The 24,912-nt window shown below is 38.4% G+C and overlaps 1 protein-coding gene across 20 annotated transcripts in view; it reads left to right on the top strand.

Moving 5' to 3' along the window:
* Positions 1-24,912, top strand: part of PDE4D (phosphodiesterase 4D) — a 1,511,392-nt gene that overhangs the window by 1,128,673 nt on the left and 357,807 nt on the right. Inside the window, exon 1 of one of the 20 annotated variants that reach the window (XM_082725927.1) lies at positions 21,735-22,057. The exons of the other annotated variants lie outside the window; for them this stretch is intronic. Within the exon in view, the coding sequence (XP_082582053.1) occupies positions 21,969-22,057 (89 nt within the window). The 5' untranslated portion in view covers positions 21,735-21,968. Of the gene's footprint in view, positions 1-21,734; positions 22,058-24,912 lie in introns of those variants that run through there. 20 annotated transcript variants of the gene reach the window in all.

Genomic DNA, 24,912 nt, shown 5'->3' on the forward strand with positions numbered 1-24,912 from the left:
TAATTTCCCAGTTGACCCATTCATTCTTTAGAAGGATGCTGTTTAGTCTCCATGTATTTGGGTTCTTTTCAAACTTCCTTTTGTGGTTGAGTTCTAGCTTTAGAGCATTGTGGTCTGAAAATATGCAGGGAATGATCCCAATCTTTTGATACCGGTTGAGTCCTGATTTAGGACCGAGGATGTGATCTATTCTGGAGAATGTTCCATGTGCACTAGAGAAGAATGTGTATTCTGTTGCTTTGGGATGAAATGTTCTGAATATATCTGTGATGTCCATCTGGTCCAGTGTGTCGTTTAAGGCCTTTATTTCCTTGTTGATCTTTTGCTTGGATGATCTGTCCATTTCAGTGAGGGGAGTGTGAAAGTCCCCTACTATTATTGTATTATTGTTGATGTGTTTCTTTGATTTTGTTATTAATTGGTTTATATAGTTGGCTGCTCCCACGTTGGGGGCATAGATATTTAAAATTGTTAGATCTTCTTGTTGGACAGACCCTTTGAGTATGATATAGTGTCCTTTCTCATCTCTTATTATAGTCTTTGGCTTAAAATCTAATTGATCTGCTATAAGGATTGCCACTCCTGCTTTTTTCTGATGTCCATTAGCATGGTAAATTCTTTTCCACCCCCTCACTTTAAATCTGGAGGTGTCTTCGGGCTGAAAATGAGTTTCTTGGAGGCAACATATAGATGGGTTTTCTTTTTTTTATCTATTCTGATAGCCTGTGTCTTTTGACAGGGGCATTTAGCCCATTAACATTCAGGGTAACTATTGAGAGATATGAATTTAGTGCCATTGTATTGCCTGTAAGGTGACTGTTACTGTATATGGTCTCTGTTCCTTTCTGATCTACCACTTGTAGGCTCTCTCTTTGCTTAGAGGACCCCTTTCAATATTTACTGTAGGGCTGGTTTGGTGTTTGCAAATTCTTTCAGTTTTTGTTTGTCCTGGAAGCTTTTAATCTCTCCTTCTATTTTCAATGATAGCCTAGCTGGATATAGTATTCTTGGCTGCATGTTTTTCTCGTTTAGTGCTCTGAAAATATCATGCCCGCTCTTTCTGGCCTGCCAGGTCTCTGTCGATAAGTCAGCTGCCAATCTAATATTTTTACCATTGTATGTTACAGACTTCTTTTCCCGGGCTGCTTTCAGGATTTTCTCATTGTCACTGAGACTTGTAAATTTTACTATTAGGTGATGGGATGTAGGCATATTTTTTTTTATTTTGAGGGGCATTCTCTGAACCTCCTGAATTTTGATGCTTGTTCCCTTTGCGATATTGGGGAAATTCTCCCCAATAATTCTCTCCAGTATACCTTCTGCTCCCCTCTCTCTTTCTTCTTCTTCTGGAATCCCAATTATTCTAATGTTGTTTCATCTTATGGTGTCACTTATCTCTCGAATTCTGCCCTCATGGTCCAGTAGCTGTTTGTCCCTCTTTTGCTCAGCTTCTTTATTCTCTGTCATTTGGTCTTCTATATCACTAATTCTTTCTTCTGCCTCATTTATCCTAGCAGTGAGAGCCTCCATTTTTGATTGCACCTCATTAATAGCTTTTTTGATTTCAACTTGGTTAGATTTTAGTTCTTTTATTTCTCCAGAAAGGGCTTTTTATTCTCGAGAGGGTTTCTCTAATATCTTCCATGCCTTTTTCAAGCCCAGCTAGAACCTTGAGAATTGTCATTCTGAGCTCTATGTCTGACATATTACCAATGTCTGTATTGATTAGGTCCCTAGCCTTCGGTACTGCCTCTTGTTCTTTTTTTTGTGTTGAATTTTTCCGTCTTGTCATTTTGTCCAGATAAGAGTATATGAAGAAGCAAGTAAAATACTAAAAGGGTGGCAATAACCCCAGGAAAATATGCTTTAACCAAATTAGAAGAGATCCCTAATCATGAGGGGGGAGAAAGGGGATAAAAAGAGGTTCAAAAAGGAAGAAAGAAAAAAAAAAAGAAAAGAACAGAATTAAAAAAAAGAAAACAAATAAGAAAAATATAAAAAAGAAAATATATATATATTGGATAAACTAGTTAAAAAACATTAGAAAAGAAAAAGGTAAAAGTTAAAAAAAAAATTTACCAGAAGGCGAGAAATAAAAAACAAAAAATGAAAAAGAAAAAAATTAAATTAACTGCAAGACTAAAAAAATCACAGGGAAAAAGCCATGAGTTCCGCGCTTGGCTTTCTCCTCCTCTGGAATACTGCTGCTCTCCTTGGTATTGAAATCGCACTCCTTGGTAGGTGAACTTGGTCTCGGCTGGATTTCTTATTGATCTTCTGGGGTAGGGGCCTGTGTAGTGATTCTCAAGTGTCTTTGCCCCAGGCGGAATTGCACCACCCTTACCAGGGGCCGGGCTGAGTAATCCGCTTGGGTTTGCTTTCAGGAGCTTTTGTTCCCTGAGAGCTTTCCATAGAGTTCCGGAGGACGGGAATACAAATGGCGGCCTCCTGGTCTCCGGCCCGGAGGAGCCGAGAGCCCAGGGCCCCACTCCTCAGTGCGCCCTCAGAGAACAGCGCGCAGTTACTCCCGTCTGCCTGACCTCCGTCCGCTCTCTGAGCTCACCGATCCTGCGACCTGTTCAAGGTAACACCGAGCTGTGAGCTTACTGTCGGCTCTGTCTCTGTAGCCGGCTTTCCCGTTCCAATACCCGCAAGCTCTGCGACACTCAGACACCCCCATCCTTCTGTGACCCTGCGGGACCTGAGGCCACACTGACCCGTGTGGGCTTCCGGTTTAGCCTCTGGAGCGATGTCCCTCAGCGGAACAGACTTTTAAAAGTCCTGATTTTTTGCGCCGTTGCTCCACCGCTTGCCGGGAGCCAGCCCTTCCCCCCGGGGTCTATCTTCCTGTCGCTTTGGATTCACTTCTCCGCCAGTCCTACCTTTCAGAAAGTGGTTGTTTTTCTGTTTCCAGAATTGCTGTTCTTCTTCTCTTCAATCTGCCAATGGATTTTCAGGTGTTTGCAATCTTTAGATAAGCTATCTAGCTGATCTCCGGCTAGCTGAAGTAGTCTCAGCCTGCTACTTCTCCTCCATCTTGACTCCTCCTTCTAAATAGATTTTAATGGTTGACTCAACCAGTAGAATCTTCCCAACCATTAAAAAGATGTTCAAACAACTTTAAATGATATGGGAAATTATTTATACTATAAGATGAAATGCAAAGCAGAATTCCAAATCATATAAACTAAAATCTCAATCAAATGTTAAATTTAGATGGATAAATTTATGTATATATACATAAAAATAAGGAAGAAAATGAGCCAGGAGATTTATAACAATTACCTCTGGGCGTAGATGATTTTTCCTTTCTTCTTTCACTTCTGCATTTTCCAAATTTTCTTTTTCTTTTTTTTTTTAACTTTTTTTAATTAATTTTTTATTTTTTCAGTGTCATTATTTTTGCACCCTACCCAGTGCTCCATGCAATCGCATTTTCCAAATTTTCTATAATAAGCTTTCATTATTTATATAGTTGTAAAAAATGTTATTCAAACTGAAAATGGTTTCAGCATCTCACAGACTATTTTGGGGTCTGATTCTTAGGTCAATTCTGGTAAAAAGTCAGGCAGTTATGAGAAAAATATGTTATTTTATGCATCAGAAAATGCATTTAAGTGAATTATTGATTGTTAGGCTGGCAGATCAGTGGAGTCACCTTTTCAACCCTGTGGGATAAGCTAATTTGTTTCGCTTCTGTGTTGTGGCTAAGCTGCTCTGCCCTGGGCAGGAAGAGGGGAGTGAGGCCAGGGAAGCAGACCTGGGAAACAAAAGCCTGCTGCAAAGGTCAGTGGTGCTGAGACTGAGCACAAAACCTCCCCAGAAGCTCCCTGGGCTGTGGTAAAGCCAGCCACATGCAAAACACACATGAGCATACACACACATGCACATCGCCCTCACCCCTTTCTCCCTTTGACCTCTGCTTTCTGCCCTTGCTTTTCCTTACAAATGGGCCTCAGGGAAGTGTATATGGCCAGGGCTGGAGCTAGAAATAGGAGCCTGGAGAGTGCCACATTGGACTATAGCTCTGACCATGGAATTCCATGGGATGGCTTTGCATAAAATATTGGAAGGAGTCCCATAAATAATACTGGCAAAAGATACCACAATCATGTGACAAAGCAAAAGCTTATCACTAGTTTCAATTCAGCTTTTCCTTGTGACTCTTTGAGTAGCAGGATGATATGCTAAAAATGTAGCTTTTCCTTTTTTATTTTGTAAAAAGTTATCTGAAAGGGTGAACATGGCATAAGAAAGGCATAAAGTTTGAGCTACATGGAATAACTATTTTTCTTAATACGCTATGAACTGTTTAACATTTTCCTCAGAGCTTTTAATTCCTAGTACCTGGGAGATTGAGAACTGTGCATTGAGATGGAATTGAGACTAGCTAATTCCATCGATTTTAAATATAAATATGTTTATACATAAATATATAAATTTATATAATTTAATAAATACAAATATACTTATGTTTATATATTTAAGTATAAATAAATATAAATATGTAAGTATTAGCTATTGTCCATTGAGTAGGTAGAGAAGTGGATGATATGGCTTATCTAAACTAATTACCAAAGGAAATACAGAAGCTTTTAATCCTTTCTGGAACAAAGTAGAATTAAATATTCATTAGAAGAAGAAATAGCAGAATTTAGAGGTAAATAATGAAATTCTCCTGGGATCTGTCTTGTGAAGAGTTGGAGTGATTCATTTAAGATATGTTTATTTAGCTCCTACCACACTGGGCCATCCCAGGGATACATGGCCCTAGTTGTTCACTGCCCAGTAGAACACTGAGCACGTTGCTCTCATTTTATTCATAGCCCTCCTTCAGAGAGAAAGGGAGACTACAGTGTGTGTTATGTCCTAAATAAGAAACAAATTAAAGTAATAAAGAATCTTGCCATTCACCATAGATGTCTTTGACATGTTTATTTCCATTTACTCACATCCATATCTCACCACAGCCGTTCATGTCCAGCCTTATCTTTTTTCACTGCCTTATTTATTAGTTCTAGTTCTCAGATAACCTGAAGGGGAATGGATCTAAGCTTTTTTCATACCTGTAGTAGGTTCAAGTTAAATTCCAGGTAAATTATGGACAGATCTTTTTTCAGGTAAGTTAACATTCCCAGTAAGGACAAAAAGTTTCCTGACTGAATATGAAAAGTATGGAATGATACAGCAGTCTAAAAACTATGTTAAAGGATGATAAGTTCTAGAGATATGCTGAGCAATATTGTGCCTATAGTTAACAATATTGTATTGGTATACTTGAAAATTTAAGATGGTAGAGCTCATGTTATATGTTATTACTCTCCCCCCAACACACACACACCCAAAACCAGCAAGACCCTAGGAGAGCTGTGGAGATGATGGATATATATTACCTTGATCATTGTGATAGGTTCACGGATGTATGCGTATATTTAAACTCATCAAATTTTATACATCAAATATGTGTGTATTTTGTATACCAATTATACCACTATACAGCTAGGTTTTTGTAATATAGGTCAATGTCTTGGTTATTGAGAAAAAGGAGGACTTGAAAGGGAAAAATTCATGACACTGTCTCCCTGGCTCCAGTCTTTCCTGCTCAAATCCTTGTGGGAAAGGAATATCAGTTGTTCTAAAATTCTTCTTTCATTATTTCACTCCCTTGCTCAGAAACTTTTGATACTGTTTCACTTCTAAATGGAAATAAGTTCCCCACTCCTAACATAGCACTCAAAGTTTTTCACAGTCTAGTCTCAGCCTTTCTTTCCTACCTTCTCCTCGCTATGACCATCTCTAACAACCTCCCCTCTGAACGCCATTGATTTTGCCGTGCCCTGGATGTGTCTTGTATCCTCATGCAGTGATGTATCTTGCTTCTAGAGAGCAGCAGCAACTGCTTCTACTTGTTATAGGACAATAGCAGTCATGTGTTTGATAAATATTTGATTAATACAATATCAATATTTATCTCCTATGGCTGTCAGATCAGTGAGTTCATCCACTAAGCAAATGTATATTGGACCCCCACCCTTTATGGTCCCTCTTCCAGTAGCTGGCATGCAGCAGTGAAAAAAGCAGAGTCTCTTCTTCGTGTGTGTGTGTGTGTGTGTGTGTGAGAGAGAGAGAGAGAGAGAGAAACTTTATTTTTTGTGGGGGAGATAAGCAATGTAAAATACACAAACATATACAAAATAACTATGTCATGATGATAAGTTTTATCAAGATAAATCATGCAAAGGAAAGAGAGTGATGGCAGTGCTATCTTAGATCAAATAGAATATGGTAACCCTCTGTATTAAACTGACATTTAGATCCCAATAAAATGAAGGATCTATGCAGGTATCTGAAGGAAAAACACTTCAAGAAGAGAAGTGCAAAGGTCCTGAGGTAGGAGCAGCTACCTTGTGTTCAATGATTAGGTAAAAGACCAATTTAAAAAACAAACAAACAAAACAGTTTGGGTGGAATCAAGTAAGCAAGTGGAAAGGGAGAAGGGAAAACAGGTCAGAGAGATAGGAAAGGTTTCTGTAAGCCATGGTAAAGACTTGGGATTTTATCCCAAGTGAAATGGGAAACTATCACAGGGTTTTGAGAGAAGTGATACACCTTTTCAAAGGGTCACTCGGAGTATTCTGATATTCTGTGAAGAATGGACTTGGAGCAAAGGCAGAAGCAGGGGAAATGGTTAAGTAGTAAGTTGGGCAGGAGACAACCTGGCCCAGGATAGTGGCAGTGGAATTGGTAAGAAGTGACCAGATTCTGACTATAATTGAAAACTGAGCTGACAGCGTTCGATGATGGAATTTCACATAGGGTAAGAGAAAAGTAAATAAGCCAAAGATGATTCAAGGATTTTAGCCTGAAAAAATTAAAAACGTAACGTATGCTTTTATTTGCTGAGTTGAGGAAAGAACAAGGAAGTGGTGGGGTGATGGAAATATGAACTAGAAATTCAGTTGGGGGGTGCCTGGGTGGCTCAGTTGCTAAGAGTCTGCCTTCGGCTCAGGTTATGATCCCAGGGTCCTGGGATTGAGCCCCACATCAGGCTCCTTTCTTGGTGGGAAGCCTGCTTCTCCCTCTCCCACTCCCCCTGCTTATGTTCCTTCTCTCGCTCTCTCTCTCTCTGTCAAATAAATAAATAAATAAATAAAATCTTTAAAACAAGTAAATAAAAAATTTTAAAAATTAAAAAAAAAAAGAAATTCAGTTTGGGAAACTTAAGTTTGAGCATCCTCTTTGTGATAGAAGCTTAGAGTCCCACCCCATCTCTTACTGGCCCACCCCAGAATTCCTCTGCCTGTGTGATGGCCATTTCCTGTGTGCTAGGTCAGCTTCTCATCTGAGCCACCTGAACACCTTTTCCAGTACAAAGGAGCTTGCTAGACTGTGAATCACCTAGAAGGGCTTGTGACCAAGGACTCCCAGGGGTAACTTGCATGCATTGAGGAACTAGGGAATATTTATACACCCCAAGTTCCACATTCTGTAGAGGGGCAATGCCAAGGCATGTCAGTATCCCTTGGAAGGTCCCCAAGAAGACTGAGTTCCATTTACCCACAGCTTATTAACACACACTTTATTGACTTTCTTCTCTTCCTGCTCCCTAACTTTATATAATTAGCTCGCCACCTCCTCTCTGAAATAAGCACACATGCCAAGACTTTGCAGGGTCTGCCTGGGAGAAATGTACCCTAATACTAACACCCTAACACTACCAGAGATTGAAAAGGAGGCAGAAATACTCATTAGGACATCAGGGAAAATGTCAGGGATGGAGATACAACTGGGAAGGATTAGTCTTTTACAAGTCTGTTTGAAAGCCCATTGCCCAAGATTTGAATATGGGTAGGTTTCTAAACATACTTGCTTCTACCCTGGGGCCTCATTCCTCTTTTCCATATGGACACAATGATGCTCTCAATGAACAGTCTGAGCTTTTAGCAGAAGCTACAGCAGGATTTCTAGATAGTGTAGTTTGAATAGTGATAATAATTTGATCACACCTAAGGGGTTCTTGAGGACTCATATTTAATCTGCAGTTGCATAGGAAGCACATTGTTTTTACTTTCCCTATATATTTATTTGGGGTGGTTTTGGAAAACCTGTTGGAATTATGGAGGCTACCAAACGCCATCATTTGGTTGCTTTTTAAATGTGGTTTGTGTTAACTGATACTTGTTCACTACCTTGGCTCAGGGTTCAGAAGCATGACTCATATGGCACAGTGTAGCCAGCAATAGACAAAATGAAGACTGCACTCACTTCCAATCAATTGTTAAACTGAATGTGAAGACAAATCACTCTCTCTCCTGTTTTGACTCAGACAAGGCATGACTCTTCTTATATACATTGTATCACATTTCAGAGTAATTTCCCCCATTGCAGGAACATCCTCCAGAATTTGGTTTTTCCTGATGAGCAGTTATTCAGATACTTTTATTTTATTTTGAAGAGTTTATTGATTTATTTGACAGACCACAAGTAAGCAGAGGCAGGCAGAGAGAGAGAGGAGGAAGCAGGCTCCCTGCTGAGCAGAGAGCCCGATGCGGGACTCTATCTCAGGACCCTGGGATCATGACCTGAGCTGAAGGTAGAGGCTTCCGCCACCCAGGCGCCCCCAGATACTTTAAAATCAGAGAAATCATTTATAAATGATATGAATGGGATTTAAAAATTCTAACTGAAAAGTTAATTCCAACACCTAAAAATAAGCCCACTTTCACATTTCTAAAATAGTAATAGATAGATGGTTCTATATTTTTAAAGATAAACAGGAAATATTTGATTTTTGAAAGTATTCCCCAATTTTCTGTACTCAATTTTCTTTTGTCAAATTGAGAAACAGAGCAAAAGAACAAGTTTCTGAAGTAATGGGGGCAACTAATGTTGGTTTCCTATTTTTTTTTTTTTAAAGATTTTATTTATTTGACAGACAGCGATCACAAGTAGATGGAGAGGCAGGCAGAGAGAGAGAGAGAGAGAGAAGCAGGCTCCCTGCTGAGCAGATAGCCTGATGCGGGACTCGATCCCAGGACCCTGAGATCATGACCTGAGCTGAAGGCAGCAGCTTAACCCACTGAGCCACCCAGGCGCCCCATGTTGGTTTCCTATTTTAAGAAGTTCTTTCTAAAACTTTCCCATTAAAAAACACAACCATGTGAAATATTTATGTACACCTTTAATAACAGGGCATTACCGTGTTTGTGCATCACCTGTGCACACATATCTGTCTTCTGTAAGGTTTAGAAGTCAGTCAACAGATGATGAAAGCTAAGTAGATGTTTTCATGACTGGTTGAAGCTCTTGGCTCTTTGGCTTAAGGCACAGTCGTGAGAACCTCTCTTCACAAGGGGGCGCTGTGCAAACAGCTAGCTCTCTTCACTTAAGAGCATTTTCTCACGAATTGGCTTGAAGCGCCTCTTTGAATCTGTAACAAGTTCTGCAGCTTTTTTGCTTTTTTCTGGCTCTAATTCTCTACCTCTAGGGGGCAGACTGCTCTGTCCTCTCTAGTGAAAAGTCTGCAGACCCCATCATGCTGTTTTTCATTGGATTTTAAATCAGATCATCATAGGTGTTAAATGATGTGTATGCTTACCTGGCTTTCCAGCACTTCTCTCTCTGACCCTTTGCCACCTTGGCAACGTGGAAATTTTAAGACATACTTAAGTTAATGTAAATTCAAAATTTTTATTCATGGACCCTTGGTTGAAATCTAATCAAACTAGAAAAAACTCCTAGGAAAAAAGAAATTTGACTATCTGAGTTTCAAGTAGCCTATATTTAGTTTTATATAAGTAAAAGTAATTTCTATTTGTTGTAGAAAATTTGAACACTATAGAAAAGAAAGTTTAAAAATGCCTACAATCCTAATACCCAGCCATAACTCTATCAACACTTTGGTACATATTTTAATTAATTGGATTTAACTGTAAAATGCTTGTAATGAGTGATTAGATTATATTTAGTATTAGCAGTTTCATAATACATTTATCTTTCATTGAAATACTATTGATATATAACATTGTATATAAATTTACAGTGGCCAACATGTTGATTTGATATATTTATATATTATAATATGATTGCATTATAGCGTTGGCTAAAACCTCTGTCCTTTCATATAATTATCAGTTCCTTTTTTTGTGTTGGGACAAATTAAGATCCAGTCAATTAGCTAGTTTGATGGTCATAATACAATATTTTTATCTATAATCACTGTGCTATGCACTAGATTTCCAGGATTTATTAACTAGTAGTTACAAGTTTACATCCTTCAACCACACCTCTCATATTTCCCCATCCCCAGCCTCTGGCATCCCCTATTCTACTCTCTGTTTTGATGAGTTTGACTTCTTTAGATTCCACATATAAGTGATAACATACAGTACTTGTCTTTCTCTGACTTATCCCACTTAGCATAATACCCACAAGGCCTGTCCATATTGTAACAAATGGTGGTATTTCCTTCTTTCCCATGGCTGAAAAAATCCCATGATGTGTACACACCACTTCATCCTGCACTCGGTAACAAAGTATTAATGGTAGCATCTTGAAAAAGCCACTGCATGCTTTTTATAGCTATATTTGCTATTCTCACTGGGCTGCCGTAATAAAGTGGTATTAGAGTTGAAAATACACATCCTTAAATGTACCTGAGGAGTTGATTGCCTGAATCTGAGATGCTCCACAGTCCGTGGAGCACTTGAGAGCCTCAGCTTTGGGCAAAACTCTGCAGTACCTGCTTCTTGATTGGACTCCTTTTCAAGTATCAACTCTAAACGTGAGCTGAGAGTATTCAATACTTATTGTGTCAGTTTTCAGTATCATGGAGACTAAAATAAGGTTTCCTCAGTTGCTCTTGTGATCATTTGAACTTGACTTGCATGGCAAATTGTTGAGAAGGTAGCAAGCTGACATTTCCATAGGCACATCAAAAATAGTAGGTGAAAAACAGATACATTGATGTTGGGATTTTTCTACTTCTTTTATTACTGAAGTAGAGTCTCTTTCTTGTCTGTAATGAACTAGACTTTTCATTTATATTCATGAACAGAATATAACAAGGGATGTCTGGATGGCTCAGTCAGTTTAGTGTCCAACTCTTGATTTTGGCTTCAATCATGACCTCAGGGTCATGGGGTGGACCCCCCACCATGGGTCTTCCTGTTCAGCACAGAGTCTGCTTGGATATTCTGTCTCTCTCCCTCTCCTTTTTCCTCTCCTCCCACAAAGCACCTGATTTACACATTTTGTAGGATATTTTGTGTCATATCAATAACTAGGATATTCCCAATTATCTCATTCCTAACTGCCTGACTGAACTCATAATTTACTAAGAATGATGGTGCATAAAACATTCCAAAAACATATTACCTAGGACTAAACTGGAGAAGAACTTCATGGTTGACCATTTTATCAATTTAATGGATATTGATTTTGATAATTCATAATTTTTGATCATATCTTTAACATTTACTTTTTATCATTAACTTATTTTTAGCAAGATTTAAGAATTCAAGTTTGTTATGTTCTTTATATTACATAGAAAAGAAAACCCACATTGTCTGCCTGTAAAAAATTCACCCTTTAAAATAGAATGAATATTAGAGCACAGAAACTTATAATTTAGTTTTACAATAATGATCTATAAATATCATTCAGATGAATAGTATAACAGTACAATTCTTATTGTTCAAGTCCAATATGATAATTTCCTATTAAGAAACAATCTCTCTCTTTTTAAAAAATATTTTATTTGTTTATTTGACAGAGAGAGGTCACAAGTAGGCAGAGAGGCAGGCAGAGAGAGAGGGGGAAGCAGGCTCCCTGCTGAGCAGAGAGCTGGATGTGGGACTCCATCCCAGGACCCTGAGATCACAACCTGAGCCGAAGGCAGCGGCTTAACCCAATAAGCCACCCAGGTGCCCCAAGAAACAATCTCTTAAGAGGCACTGGATGGCTCAGTTGGTCAAGTATCTGCTTTTGGCTCTGGTCATGATCCTGGGGTCCTGAAGTGGATCTCTCCCTCTGCCTGCTGCTCCCCCTGCTTGTGCCCTCTCTCTCTCACTCTGTCAATAAATAAACTCTTAAAAAGAAAGAGAGAAAGAAGGAAGGAAGGAAAAAAAGAAAGAAAGAAAGTCTCTTAATTGTTATCAGCATAATCTAAGTGGTAGATGCCTAGGTGTTCATTTAAAAATTTTTTCGACTTTTATGTGTTTCTGAAATTTTTCATAATTCTATTTTGAAAAAAAAAATCTCCTTTTGTTGCTGCAAGAATCATATTCTGCATTTTTTTTTCCTGAAACAAGTTTTATTTGCCCCATCAGGTTTGTGTTTTAAACATCTGCAGTTCGGCTCATTCTGGATTAAGGCCAGGCTGTTGCCCTATTTATGGCATGCTTATTTTTCTTTTGATTTGTAAAAGATGCCAAGGGACAGTTTGCCAGTTTTAATGTTGTGAGCACCACTGATAACACTCTCTTCAGAAAACGTTAACCACCATAGGTTACAGAAATGTTTTTATGAGGTGAGATTTTTCCCGGTTGCAAACCTCTCCAAAGAGGGACTGGCTTCCATTTTCCTTTGTATCCCCAAGCACCTAGCACAGATTTATACCCAGGGTTGGCCCTAGTCATGAGACAAAAGCTTCTTTATAAATGTGTCTCTCTTGCCACCCTCCCAGTTTCATATAATGCTATGAATTGACTGTCAGAGAAAGTGTTTCCCCTGGACCAGTTGCTGAGGAAAGTATTTTACCAAAAATATCTCATTTGATCTGCTTTTTAATGTTGATCACCTGAAGAATCACCTTCTCCTTAATTGTATTAATTTTTTTCATCAACAAGACCTCAAGCCATTTTCTATAAATTCTATAAATATTTTACATCCCTTTTATAAATATTTTATATCCCTTCTCTTCCTACTTCCCTGACACTTTTGAAAAATGTAAAACAGAGTCCAGTTTCTTATAAGGCTGAAGTTTCATCTTTGGTTCAGTCAGTTCTAAGATTGTTTGGGCATGATTGCCTTCACTATTACTTATTGGCATGCATGTAGCATAGCACTTGGCATATAGTAGATGCCTAATTTGTATTTATGAGTGGATAGAAGGGAAGGAGGGAGAAAGGAAGGGGAGGAAGAGTTACCTGTTGAATAAAATTTCATATGGAAACTACTTTACTACAGGCCATATCTTTAAGGATTTTGTGATTTAGTTAAGCTCACTCTTAGAAATATCAAGAAAAATACTCACTGCCCCAAAATATTTCATTATACTGCTATGGTTGGTTTTGTTTATTTGATGGCAATTTATTTTGTTTTCAAATGTAAATTCAATCCCTTAATATTTAAGTATAATGTATATCAAACTAATACAGGTATAATTTAAATCAGCATTTGAATCAGAATTTGCTATAAAGAATTTTACTTGATATCACCTGACCAATGAAAAACAATCATACCTTCTCCAATTTACTTCTACGTTTTAAAGGCAGTGAATTTAATAGAAGAAGTCCCTAATTTAGAAATAACTTATTTTCCAAAAGTTAGAGGTAAGCTAAAGTTTCAGTCAAGGCTCATTATTTACCATTTACCAAACTTGGGCAAGTCACTTAACTCTGCTGAACCAACAGAAGTAAAGTTAGTGATGGCAGTGGAAGAAAGGGCCAGAATGTGCCCTATTACCCTATTAATGCCCTAATTGTATAAATGTCTATTATAAATTACTCAGGTGGTTTTGAGGGTTAGATAGAACATGGCTACATCCTGTTACAAAATAAAAACCAATAACACAAACATACTTTGCTTTCTTTCACTGTTTTTGAAATACCCAGCTTTCTACTTTAGCCCCTAGGGAATGGCTGCCATTGGTTAGACAGACTAAAAAGTGTTTCAGTGTCTCTTGATGTAAACTATACAGAAGGAAAAGGCAGAGCAGTACACAGGGCATTCAGAAACACTGACATTACCACTTTTTCTCAAGCATTGCCGTCCTCTGCCAGGCCTCCTCTCTCTCTGCCTTGGTAACACTCTGGTTATCACAGCTGAGCTCACGTGACCCTGTCCTCAGCCTCAGTCCCCAGGCTCTGAAATTAGGAATTTAAAGAACTTGGGGAAGTCAGGTATGATGGAGACAAGCTTTGAGATAGGCAGAACTGACTGGGACACATATCTCCAATGTATATTACTTTTGTGGTGTCAGCCAAGCTATTTACCCTCTGCAAACCTCAGGGTTCTCATCTATAAAATGGCCACAGTAGGGGCACCTGGGTGGCTCAGTCAGCTGAGCATCTGACTCGTGTTTTGGCTCAGCTCATGACCATGTAGGTCATGAGATCCAGACCTGCCTGGGGCTCTGCACTCAGCTGGGAGTCTGTTTGGGTACTCCTTCTCCCTTGCTGAACTCTCTCTGTAGAATGAATAAATAACTTTAAAAAAATAAAATTGCAAAAATAATGTCTGTCTGAGAGGGTGGGTTTAGATTAAACAAGATTATGTAACTATTGTACATACTGCCTGTTACTTCTGTGAAAATCCAAAACTTCCACCATGACTTATCTCTCTGGAGAAAGGGACCGGCGGTCATTCACTCCTCCCTCAGTTATATTCTAGGCCTCTGTTGGCTAAGAGGATAGGTTTTCTCATTTGAAAGACCCCAGTCTTAGTCTCAGATCTCCCATTCCTTGGCTGCATGATCAGAGGGGCAAGTTACCCCAATTTTCTAAGTCTCTTTTTCTCTTGTCATAAAACAGAATAAAAATAGATTAAATTCATAGATACAGTATTATGGGGATGATATAAGGTATGTTACACCCTTATCAAAATAAATACCAAATTAGTCATTGATACCATCTTAGTAAAACAAGGAATTACAAAAGGATACCCTGACCTTGTGGTAACATTTGCTTCACAGACTCCGTCAATACACGAGGAGTATCAAGGTGAGGAATGGGGCTTGGTGATAGCAGGGGTGACAGCAAGTACCCAGGAATGGGAAGTTCATGAATGTTAGCTCCAATAAATGGAAATCCATATTTAGCAAGATATTGAACACTGTCATGGAAAAAAGTCACAGTGCCAAAGTTGACCACATGAGATTGTTGTTATTTAGAAGATTCTTGTTATTTGGGGTCTTTTTCTTTCTCCCTAGAGAGTGATTTTATTTCTCAGCCTGGTAATTCCATCACTGCTTTAAATTATTTGTTAACATAGTTCTAAAAAATGAGAAGAGGCCATTTCTGTCCTTATTTGGTGTGTGGTCAACAATGAGAGCAGCATGAGCTGGAGTCAGTGTTTCAAATGCTTTTGCAGTTAAATGACCTGTCTTGCAGCATCCCTTAAGTTTCAGAAAATAAATAGAAGTGTTTCTATATTTAGGTGAAGCTGAGGATTTTGAACACTTGTGAAAAATTCCATTAGCTAATTTTAGTAGAATTCCTTGTCCCTCCCACCCGCCTTTTTTTTTTTTTTTTTTTTTTTTTTACTTCTAGTACATAGAACCAGGAGAGGGTTTGCAAATGAAACATTAAGATTTTGTTAAAGGACTAACTTGTAAAATATAACTGCTTGGTATTCTGTCCCTTTACATTTAGGATAAAAAGATTTCAAATAGAAAAAAAAATTACCCATCGAAATTGAAGATTGATAGCCCTTTTGCACTGGCAAAATGGTATTGCTACTTACCATGTTTATGAGGTGACCCATTCTACAGAACAATTTTGAACATTGGAAATGTTTCTAACAGTTTAAAAAAAAAAAATTCCCTAGCTGACCAAAAAGCTTGACATTGTCAGTAGTAGTGCTTAAAACTTTGTGTGGTCTCTTCAAAATATTTTTGTATAGGGGCGCCTGGGTGGCTCAGTGGTTTGGGCTGCTGCCTTTGGTTCAGGTCATGATCTCAGGGTCCTGGGATCGAGCCCCGCATCGGGCTCCCTGCTGCTCTGCAGGAAGCCTGCTTCCCTCTCTCTCTCTCTCTGCCTGCCTCTCTGCCTGCCTCTCTGCCTACTTGTGATCTCCGTCTTTCAAATAAATAAATAAAATGTTTAAAAAAAAAATATTTTTGTATAAATTACCCTATTCATTCCTCTCTAAATCTCTTTGCAGTAGTTCTCATTTGGGTAAGTGAGGCATTGAAAATTTAGCAAGGTCAGGTAATAGTGCTCAAGGTCACGTGGCAAGTTTATGGCATGACTGTTGCTCTAATACCCTCTCTGTAATGCCCTGCATATTTGCCCAATGATGCTTCATCAAAAACCAAACCAAACCAACCAACCTAACAGCAACAAAAACAATAAGAAAACCCTAATCTGAGGATAGGCCTATAATTCACTTGGTCATAACAGTGGCAATTTTTTTTTCTGGTTTTATTATTTTATTTATCTGTTGCTACATTTATGGCTTTGTCAGAGAAAATAGGTAAGTCCTACCATGGCAAAATGTTTTGCCCCTATTTGGGAACACAAAAGAATATAATAAAGGTGATGCATCTTCTTGTCGGAAGCCCTGAGGTTATTGGTTTGTTCATTCATTAAACATCATTGTGACTTATTTTCCTAGGTTAATTGCTGGGCCCTGGGCATCGTGGAGAAGCAAATATGGTCTATATCCTTTAGATGGCTAGGTGTGTCAGGGAAGACTGATGTTGAATAAGTAGTGATTACAAATGTGCTGAGAGTGACAAAGAGGAAGTGCAGAGTGCTGTGGAGACTTCCCTTGATCTGGTAAGCAGGGAAGGCTTCTTGGAGGAAGTAGCTTTCAAAATGAAATTCTATAATCCACCCTTTCACTTACTAGTCAATATCTAAGGAGAGGTTGTTGTTTTTACAGTCTGCACACATGAATACAATATTGGGAAAAAAAAGGTTTTCTGACTTTTAAAAATGTTATGCACAAAAAATTGGACAATATGACAATTATTGACCCCAGAATATTTTACACACATTAAAAACATCATGTTTACTTCTTTATTTCAGGTGATTACCATATGTTAATTTGAAATTTTTTAAAGAATTTGACTCTATAATATTTCCTGTTGACTACTTAAAGAAATCTTTTTGGACTTTATCGGTCATCTAATAGATGCTTAATAAACATAAAATATATTACCCTTCCTGTTAGTTTTTCCCTCCTTGATTTCTTTCTTTCAGCCCCCATTTACCCAAGTATTTAGGACAAACTCAATGCTTTTTTGGTTAGAAATGGTTTGACTTAATTATCTTCTGAATTGCTAAAAAGAATCCTAAAATAATGTAGATGGAAACTTTAAATGTATAGTAAAACATTTGGATTCAAATCCAGTTTTATTTATCTTCTATTCTGATATTTAATCACACCTCTTGTCAGTTGTTTTATTTTATGTCTTAATAATGTTAGCTCTTTAATTACATTTTATTTCTGTTTGGGTCCTCAGACTAAAGTTTGTGTTTGTAGCCACTTAAAACACAGAGCACATTTTCCTAATGCTCTTAAGACTATGGGTACTATCAATTCTGTTAGCATTCTGTTAATGCGACAACTTATAAGATCATTATCCTCCATTTTAGAACACAAAACAATTCACCTCTAAATCAAGTAGGCGCATGCAGGTTTAGAATGCCTATTTGAAAGCAGATCAAGAAAAGGCTAGTGTTATTTTGCGACATTTCCATTTGGAGTAATAATCCATAGTTGAGGGGTGCCTGAGTGGCTCAGTCAGTTAAGCATCTGACTCTTGATTTCATGATCTCTCTATTGTGAGAAAGAGCCCTGAGTTGGGCTCCATGCTCAGCAGGGAGTCCGCTAGGGATTTTTCTCTCTCCTTCTCCCTCTGCCCCTCCCCCCCCCCCACTAAAATAAATAAATACATCTTTAAAAAATAGTTGATAGTTGGGGCGCCTGGGTGGCTCAGTGGGTTAAAGCCTCTGCCTTCGGCTCAGGTCATGATCCCAGGTTCCTGGGATTGAGCCCCACATTGGGCTCTCTGCTCAGCAGGGAACCTGCTTCCTCCTCTTTCTGCCTGCCTCTCTGCCTACTTGTAATCTCTGTTGTCAAATAAATAAAATATTTTTAAAAAAATAGTTGATAGTTGATTTTGGTAATACATGAATGTAATAAAAACCACAGTTATGGATACCATATGAATACTAGTTTAGAGAAGTGCGCAAGTCCGGTTGTTAAATTTCCTTTTGGCATGCTCTTTTGCAATTGGTCACCATGAAAATAGAATTCTCACAGTGAAACTCCTGTCAGAGGTAGCTGATAAATGAACATGAAATGAGGTTGTTTGCTCCCAAGTTACCTTCTGCCACCTTCGAATCTGTGACCAGCCATGATTTCAAACTACAGCATTATCCTGGACCCTATCTCTGCCTGGTCTGGCTTCCTGAGGCAGTGTATTTCAACATAATGCAATGCCACTAATGTAACTCTTTGTTTCTCTGAAGTTCAGCTCACCAGCCCCCACCTGTCAAAATAGCGGCTTGGAGTATGCAAATGTCTATGTGGGTTGTGTTTAAAGTTTTCCACTTTTAAATTTGGGACTTCCAATTTGATTCATATTAGTTATCTCCTATAAAGGAAATGCTGAGTTTCTGTGTCACACACCAAACCCCAAATTTACCACTTGTAACATCTGGAATCTTGGAACCAAAATCCCAGAAATATTCGAGAGGCAAAGAAGATGCCTTATATAGAGCTGCAGAGCATAAGGTCTACATTATTGGGAGGAGGTGGGCAAGTTGTTGAGTTTTTAGGGATGTTAGGAATTATTGGATAGCGATTTGGTGGAGACAAAATTCAGATTTCAGAATCTGGTTTTCCTGGAGTTATAAGCTGAGTTTCCAGATTGTAGAAGAGATTGTCTCAGGGATGGAACTTCTCTGCCTCCAAATCCTGTTTCTACTAATATTCTTATGGGTAAAAGAGTGTTTAACAGTGACATGTTAAATATTCAAATTATTACCTTCTTTTTCTACCCTTTAATACATGTGCAATTAAAGTTATAAACATCTGTTTAAAATGTGAATGACAGCAAGGTTCATCCTAGCAAACACCTTATTTAATTTTGATTTTTTTCCAGATGTCTAAATTCATGTCTATGAAGTACTAGCCAGTTCTTCCATAGGATATTGATATTTACACTTGAAATCAAGCTTAATTTTACTCATGATTAATGTCAGAAATAATGTCAGAAATGTAGCTTATTTCTGTGACCTTGTTGAGGCCTAGGAACCTACAGGGGGATTATATATAACTGTATGGAAGAAATGAGAAGGAGGCAGTGAGTAATTATTTCAGGAAAAAAATAACATTAACATTGGAAGATACTTCTTATATCCACATCCGATTTCACATTAAGAAAAAGGACCACATTTTCCATTTCCCTGGTTATCATTTTACATTTACATTTTTTAAGATTTTATTTATTTATTTGAGAGGAAGAGAGCATAAGCAGAAGGACAGAGGGAGAGAGACAAGCAGACTCCCACTGAATGAGAAGCCCAATGCAGGGCTCAATTTTAGGACCCTGAGATCAGGTCCAGAGCCACAGGTAGATGCTCAACTGACTGAGGCACCCAGGCACCACTTACATTTACATTTAGATTGTTTTTATTCTGTTTAAAGATTCCAGTTGTCCAATGTCAAGAATCAGGGAAGAAAAGAAGGAAGAAATATTTTGGCAGTAATGAAACAGACAACTTTGCGTCTCTTTTGTTGTACATTTCCTTTAGAAAAAGTTGGACATTCCACAATATCTTCATTCTGCGTTATAATTATGCCTTGGTGTTTTATCAGTCAGATATCAGTTAATAGAACATTCTTCTAAAAAGGTAAATTGGAATGGAGATAAAGACAGATGTTAGCCGAAATACCTATGACTGGCTCTATTCTGCGCAGTACATCTTGCCATGACCAGTATAATTGGGATAACAAAGCAAATCGTGTTTTTTTGCTCCCCAAGTCGTGTATGTGGACTGCAGCTTTTATTTTCAGGACACACTGAGGCTCTTTCACCTGTAAAATGTAAAATGCCACCAGTGAGGAAAGTTCTGTCCTATGTAGATAGTGAGAGAAATTCATGTTAGCTAGTACCACCTCTCCTGCTCTCATGCCTGTCTTTGTGTTTCCCCCCTCTCCCCACTGTCTCCCTGGATCTGCTCTCAGGGGCTCCTCCTCACTCCGCATTCTCCTGTGCTTTCTAACTTCAGTTTCAGATAAAGCCATGCTACCAAACACCAAGTTGCTCAGCAGCTTCCTAACTCTGCCAGGAGTATTTGCATTTTCTCCGAGCTGTCCAAAGTGGGAATCAAATAGTTTAAAAGAATGAAATGATAATAGTGAGATTTCATCTACCAAGAAGGGCAGACTCGTGTAGGTATAGACACAGGCACTTTCTTGGTCTTTCTCAAAGAATACCTGAAAGGTGGCCTCCAATTTTGCTCTTGTGGGTTGTGGATCCATGGACAAAAGCAGCAAGGTGGGATTTGTGAAGCATGTGAATACTGATGAGAGAGAACTCTTGGCTCCTCCAAATTTGCTCTTGCTTAGTCAGCTCTCTACTACTCACTCTTGGAGCCCATCTGCCAGATAACAAAGAGGTGAAACTATGAAAATGTTTTCTATTGCTTCTTCACAAAGCTGATATGGAACCTGTCGTGCTCTCAAGAACCCCTGGTGTGCCAGATCCTGTGGAGAAAATACGTGTCCTACTTACTTACTTGACCTTTTATAAAAAGTACATGAATGTTTTGGACCCCTTGGCTATGTCAGAGATAGATAGGTTGGTATTGGTCTCCAAATTTGGCACATGTGATGGCCATCAGTAAGTTCAACTGTCGCCCCATTTTGTCCAGCTCAGAGCAGGTTAAATTCACTCTCGAGCACTCCAAGCCTCTCTAATCTTATCTGAGAGAAGTGGAGTTCTGCCTTGGTTTACAGTTGAGGTCACCCATGGGGCATTGTTTGGACAGGGACTGATGGAATTATGCTGCACTGTTAACATTAAATACCACTCTGTGGTGAGGAGTGATGACGGCATCGGGGTCCTTTGACTCCTTGCATACAACATCTTGAAATATATGCCTCCCTGAAATGTGCTGGACTCATAAAGCATGTGAAGGGCTCTGTTTGGCTTTCATCATTTATTTAATTTGAAAGAAAGTGTTTTAAGGGATTTATCAGGGAGTTAAGAAATGTTTCTAAGGACTAGGAAATGAACAAGGAAAATTGATCTTTGTTGTTAAAGTCATGCATTATAATTCCCTCTCCAAGGTGACACGCCATCTCCTTGAGGGAAAAGCTGCCAAAAGCTTTGAAAGTGATCTGCCTGTTTTCTTCCCACGCTGACTTGCAGGGAGGTGCTGGTATTTCAGGACGATTAAATCCTTGTGAAAGTTTTGCAACTAATGATGTCCATCCCTGTTTCTAAGAGAAGTTGGAATAAAGAAAATTCTATTTGGCATCTAGTTGTGTGAAATGTAGTAATCTTTGTTGAATTTCCCCATTGTAGATATGTTATTACTTTTTTTTTTTTTTTTTTTTTAACAAAGGGCCCTCTGTTAACCTCTTTTTCTTTTAAACTTTGCACTTGATGAAAAGGTTCACCCACAATCAATCATACTTTTCATTGTGTGTGTGTATGTGCGTTTCGTGCTTTTCAGGAGTGGCATGTGACTATGCTGTTTAATCAGGACTATATTTAAAAACAAATTTGTGAGAGTGTGTTGCTCATATTATTAATGAGATAAGGTCTGAGTGAAGCAAGCTCTGTCGCAAAGGGCAAGTGTCATGCAGCAGGAAGTCCTGGCCATCCCTCCCACCCCTGCTTCAGCCAGCCTGCCACCTCCTTGTCAGCGCATACCTCCACACAGAGGAAATGCCCTCACTCAGCCACAAGTGCCTCCTGCTCAGCGTGGGGCCCTCAGGCCCCCGGGCCCTGTACCAACTCTGACTTTCTGCGGTTTCCAGCGATCCTGGCACCTTCCTTACAAATGGCTTTTCTTTGGGATCCTCAGGGAGCCACAGTGGCAGGACCATCTCCCAGAGCCAAAACAAGATTGCGTTTCTCAAAGTCCTACAGGTATCACTCTTTACTTTTTGTAGCCGGGAAGAATTTTTTTTAATCAGTCTCTGTAGCTTTAGCCCTTCCCTCCTCACCCCACCCTCCGAAATATGCTTTTGCCCTGTGTTGATCTCTTTAACTCCTAACATGCGTTGCTAGCCATATACGAAATATGAGTGACCAAGAGATGAACCTTAAACTTGTCGGGGGTATGTGGGAACCTGAGAAGTAGCAGGAAGTTAATTAACTCTAAAAGCTAATTTTGAGTGTTAAATGGTGAACTTTAAAAAAACAGCATTCTATTACTGGCATCTGGAAAACAAGAGTATTAGCATCCCTGATGGAGTTAAAAGAGTCAACATTGGTCATGCTAACTTTCAGTTAACCCTGTAAATGTTAGGAAAGGTATCTTGCTTGATTAAACAGGCAATCAAGCAATAAAAAGGAAATACTACTATCTTGTTTATAAGGATTTCCGGGCACATTTACGTGGAAAAGTTGCAACTGTCTCTGGAATCTAGATGGTAATTTAGTGTTTTAATCTTGTTCAGGAGAATTAGATACCATAAAATCAAAATCGATGTTCTGTTAACCGTTTCTTTCTGAAGATTTCTATAGAAATCATATGAAAGATCTTGACTTTATGATCTCAATAAATCGTCAATGACAACATTGTTTTATGTCCAAGTTAGCTTATTTTAACCAAATAACTAGAAAAAAAAAAGAAGACAGTGAGGGAAAAAAAATCTTTGATTTCCTTCTCTGCTGAGTATTCTAGCTATTTACAAGGAAAAGATTGATCTTCACACTTTTGTTTGTTTGCTTCTGATTGGTTAGTCTGCAAGCTATTTCAGGAAAAGCAAATACAGCTGAAACTGTTTGCAAAGTTTTGAGAATATCTTTCTTACTTAGACCAAATGCAACATATCTGGGGACTACTTGGCCTACATAGAAGTATACTTTAAATTTGGGTTATAATGTCTTCTGATTTACTTGCATAAAAAGCATTTGAATTTTGGTTTAAAATAATTCATGAGTAAATTCATGGGAGACAGTATAGAAAATAGTGCCCTCGGAACTTATTCAGGAACTGTAAAATCAGAGAAAGCAAATTCTATAATTCACTTATAGGAACAATGCATGAGCAAATTTTGACCACGATAAATAAAAATTGGCAGCTAAAAGTGTAGGTAGCAGTTCCATTTATTTCTAGTTCAAAACAAAAGAAATACCATTTATTTTTTACTAATTATATTAATTTATTAGTTATAAATACAGTGAAACAGTAGAAATGATGCACCCTACTATGCATTCTACTGAATGCACATCTCATGCTTATTATTTGCATCTCATGCTTCTTATATACTAAGTTGTATGCTCATCAAAGATTTGTAAACATTACAGTGCTTATTTCCAATAGATGGTGACCTCTCGACTCTCCTCATCATTGAGACCTGATTACAAGTCCCAGGATATCATACATGTCTAGCTACTGGATAGTGTGAAAGGACTAACATGTGGCACTAGTGTTTCAGAAATATTAAAAAAAATTTCAATTTAAGCTCTACTTTATGATTTGCAGATACATTATGAAACTTGCCTTCATCTGGCAAAGTTATTTCATTGTCCTTCAGTCAAATTCTAGTCCTTTCCAAAATAAAACAAACAGTGAGATGTGTAAGGATGAGTTTTCCATGGATTTAAGCGCCCTTGTTGGTAGTTCTAACACGCCTTTTTCCTAGCAAGAGGTTAGAGTGACATCCTGAATCACCATCATAGGCCTATCTCTTTTGGAGATATCTCTTTTTGGAGATAACTCTTTTTGATAGACCTTGTCTCTCATCAGTTTGCTTTTAATTTGTGTGTGAACCGCACATGTAATAAACAGTTTTACATACTGTCTTCACTATTCTTTGGGTGCTCTTTTGTCTCTCCATTTGGACTATAAATCCTTTGATGCCATAAGCTCGCTTATATGTGACAGGAGTGCCATTAATACATATTTGATGAGACATCTTGCTATACTGTTTTAGTTGCTATCACTGTTTTATTTTGAAAGTCAACTTGTTGAATAATCAGGGCCTATCACAGGCCAAGAGTCCAGTGGAAGGTTAGGGAACTAGGAGGGCTGATGGCCACTCTGGTCTCACATTTTCAGAGGTCCGTCAGTGTTCAAAAAGATTATGCATTCAATACAGCAGTATACTGACAATAATGAAAAAAATGTTTATCGTACAACTATAAATTTTTAACAGACTACACCATCTCAAATGAACCACAAATCAATATATGCATGTATGTGCACCCACACACAGGCACACACACACTTAAATTCTATAGTTATCTTGTGAATAGCACATTTTTGTTGCATAGCTTTCCTAGAGTTAAAGGTATTAAACTGATTGGTGTAAACATATAAATTTTCCCACAACTTTGCAATTCTATTTTTGCATTTTTTAAATATGAGATCCTTAAAACATGGACATAGCTTAAGCTTACCTTGACCTTTGAGAGGCTTTGGGTATGATTTTACTATTTTTTTTTAAAGATTTTATTTATTTATTTGACAAACAGAGATCACAAGTAGGCAGAGAGGCAGGCAGAGAGAGAGAGAGGGAAGCAGGCTCCCTGCTGAGTAGAGAGTCCGATGCGGGACTCGATCCCAGGACCCTGAGATCGTGACCCGAGCCAAAGGCAGCGTCTTAACCCACTGAGCCACCCAGGCACCCCTGATTTTACTATTGAAACAACTGAAATAACTGGTCATTAGCCAAAAGTTCTTCATTGAATTTCTCCTTTATAAGACTGTTGGTTTAAATGAAATATTTTATATTCTTTAAGTCCTCAAATGTGGCTAGTATAATAAATAGTAT

This window comes from Mustela nivalis, assembly GCF_964662115.1.
Source record: "Mustela nivalis genome assembly, chromosome: 3".
Taxonomy (NCBI): Eukaryota; Metazoa; Chordata; class Mammalia; order Carnivora; family Mustelidae; genus Mustela; species Mustela nivalis.